General features: G+C 35.6%; 1 protein-coding gene across 1 annotated transcript; it reads left to right on the top strand.

Annotated features, from left to right (window-relative positions):
* Nucleotides 1–6: 6 nt before the first annotated feature.
* LOC107698459 (DENN domain-containing protein 4B-like) lies at nt 7–2,028 on the top strand. Its single transcript, XM_016499470.1, has 5 exons — nt 7–184; nt 1,273–1,417; nt 1,497–1,640; nt 1,717–1,780; nt 1,833–2,028. The coding sequence occupies exons 1-5, from the start codon at nt 74–76 to the stop codon at nt 2,008–2,010; spliced, it is 642 nt and encodes a 213-aa protein (XP_016354956.1). The 5' UTR covers nt 7–73; the 3' UTR covers nt 2,011–2,028.
* The last annotated feature ends 92 nt before the right edge of the window (nt 2,029–2,120 follow it).

Below are 2,120 nucleotides of genomic sequence, written 5' to 3'. Positions count from 1 at the left end.
GTGTTGTAGTTTGTCTCGCTCCTGATGTGTGTGTGTGTGTGTGTGTGTGTCTCAGGTGTGTTACCGTATCCTCATGCAGCTGTGTGGTCAGTACGGTCAGCCGGTTCTCGCGGTCAGAGTTCTGCTGGAGATGAAGCGGGCGGGAATAACGCCCAACACCATCACATACGGATACTACAATAAAGTGACATATTTCATACTCATACAGGGCTTCCCGAACTGGGGTTTATGAGTTGATGAAAAGCAGATAATTCAATTAATTATCAAAATGAATAATATAATAAATAATAATAATAAACAACATAAAACAATAAATAATAAATAATAAAACAAATCATTTTAAAAGAATCAAAAGCAATAAAATAATTAATTAATCATAAATATGTAAAATTAAAATATGTAAATAATTTGAAAAAAAAAAAGATCAAAAACATTTACTAAAAATGAAATGAAAATGTAAAATTAAAATAATTAATTTGTTTTTTAATTACTAAAATTAAATAATTATCTAAAAATCTAAAATTATGATAAATTATTTTAAATGAAAAACAATAAAAAATATTACACTCTTTTTTAATCACAAAAATGTAATATTAAAAATAAATAATTTAATAATAAAAACAAAGCATTTACTATAATTAAATCATAAAAATGTAAAAATAAAACAAATAAATAATTTACAAATAAAAACAATAAAAAAACACTTACAAAAAAATTGAATAAATAAGTAATGTAAAAATAAAAGCCAACAAAAATATTTACTAAAATGTTTTAAGTCATAAAAATATAAAATTAAAATAATTTAATAATAAAAAAACCCACTAAATATTAAATCATAAAAATGTTAAATTGAAATACATAAACAGTTTAAAAATAAGAAACACCAAAATCGTTTACTAAATTAATTAAATTATACAAATGTAAAATTAACAAATATATAATTTAAAAATAAAAACACCCAAAAAACTTACACTTACCAAAATTAATTAAATCATAAAAATGTGAAATTAAGATAAATCTTTTAAAAATAAAAACAAAGTAAAACATTTACTAAAACTATGTTTAGCTGCATGTCCTCAAGAGAACCATGAACGAATGTGAATGTGTTGTTAAATTATTGAAATATGAACTTAAAATCTTAGGGAGTCTTCAAGGAGATGCTTAAGCTCAAAGAGGTTCGGCTGATGGAAGAGTTTGGGAATCCCTGATATAACGTACAGATGAATGTCTTGTCTTTACTCGTGTGTGTGTGTTTTATTCTGCCGTCTGTAGGCGGTGCTAGAGAGCAAATGGCCATCCACCAATCAGGGAGGGCGTCTTCGCTGGGCGAAGCTTCGTAACGTGGTATTGGCCGTGGCTCACTTCAGGCAGCCAATCAAACAGCAGCAGAGGAGTGCATCATTCAGCACCCCCGCAGGTCAGAGACGCCCCGCCTCCGGCGCGTGATTGACAGCCGACAGCAGCGTCACATTCTCACATTCTGCTCCTGTTTTTAGGAGACGTGCTGTCCAAGCCCCGCCCCCACTCTGCTCTGATTCGTCAGTCCAGCTGGAGCGGGTTGAGTGACAGCTCGAGCCACGAATCGCTGACGAGTCTGGCCAAGAGTAACAGTCTGAGCAGCGTTCAGGCGTCAGGAGGCAGTGAGTGACTGATAATCCAGACTCGCGTCTGATCGTCCTGTTTCTGACGTCTAATTTCAGTCGTTGTATTTATCAGAGGTGAAGCTGTCAAAGCAAGCAGCTGCGCAGACGGCCGCAGCCGGTGCAGACGCAGCCTCACGCAAGCCTGAAGCTGTTAAAGAAAGCAGCTGCGCAGACGGCCGCAGCCTCGCACAAGCCTCCCGCCGGCCGCCGCAACACGCTGAGTCCTCCGGCGCCTGTGCTTGTGCGCCGCAGCGACGTCTGCCTGTCCACCTTCTACAGAGACTGCGCAGAGAACGCAGACGCAGACTGCAGGTGTCAGCCGGAGAGGGACAGCAGGTACACACACAGACAAAACAAGCATAAATGAGAAATCAAGATTTTTTTTTCACCCCTTCAACAACTATCTGATTAAAATAACATTTTATTATTTAAAAAGTTATATTTTTAATATATATAATTATGTATCAAATTATAATT

The sequence above is a fragment of the Sinocyclocheilus anshuiensis genome, unplaced genomic scaffold (genome assembly GCF_001515605.1).
Source record: "Sinocyclocheilus anshuiensis isolate Anshui unplaced genomic scaffold, SAMN03320099.WGS_v1.1 scaffold23547, whole genome shotgun sequence".
Classification (NCBI taxonomy): domain Eukaryota; kingdom Metazoa; phylum Chordata; class Actinopteri; order Cypriniformes; family Cyprinidae; genus Sinocyclocheilus; species Sinocyclocheilus anshuiensis.
The sequence above is the reverse complement of the archived record's forward strand: the minus strand, read 5'-3'. Positions and strand labels throughout refer to the sequence as shown.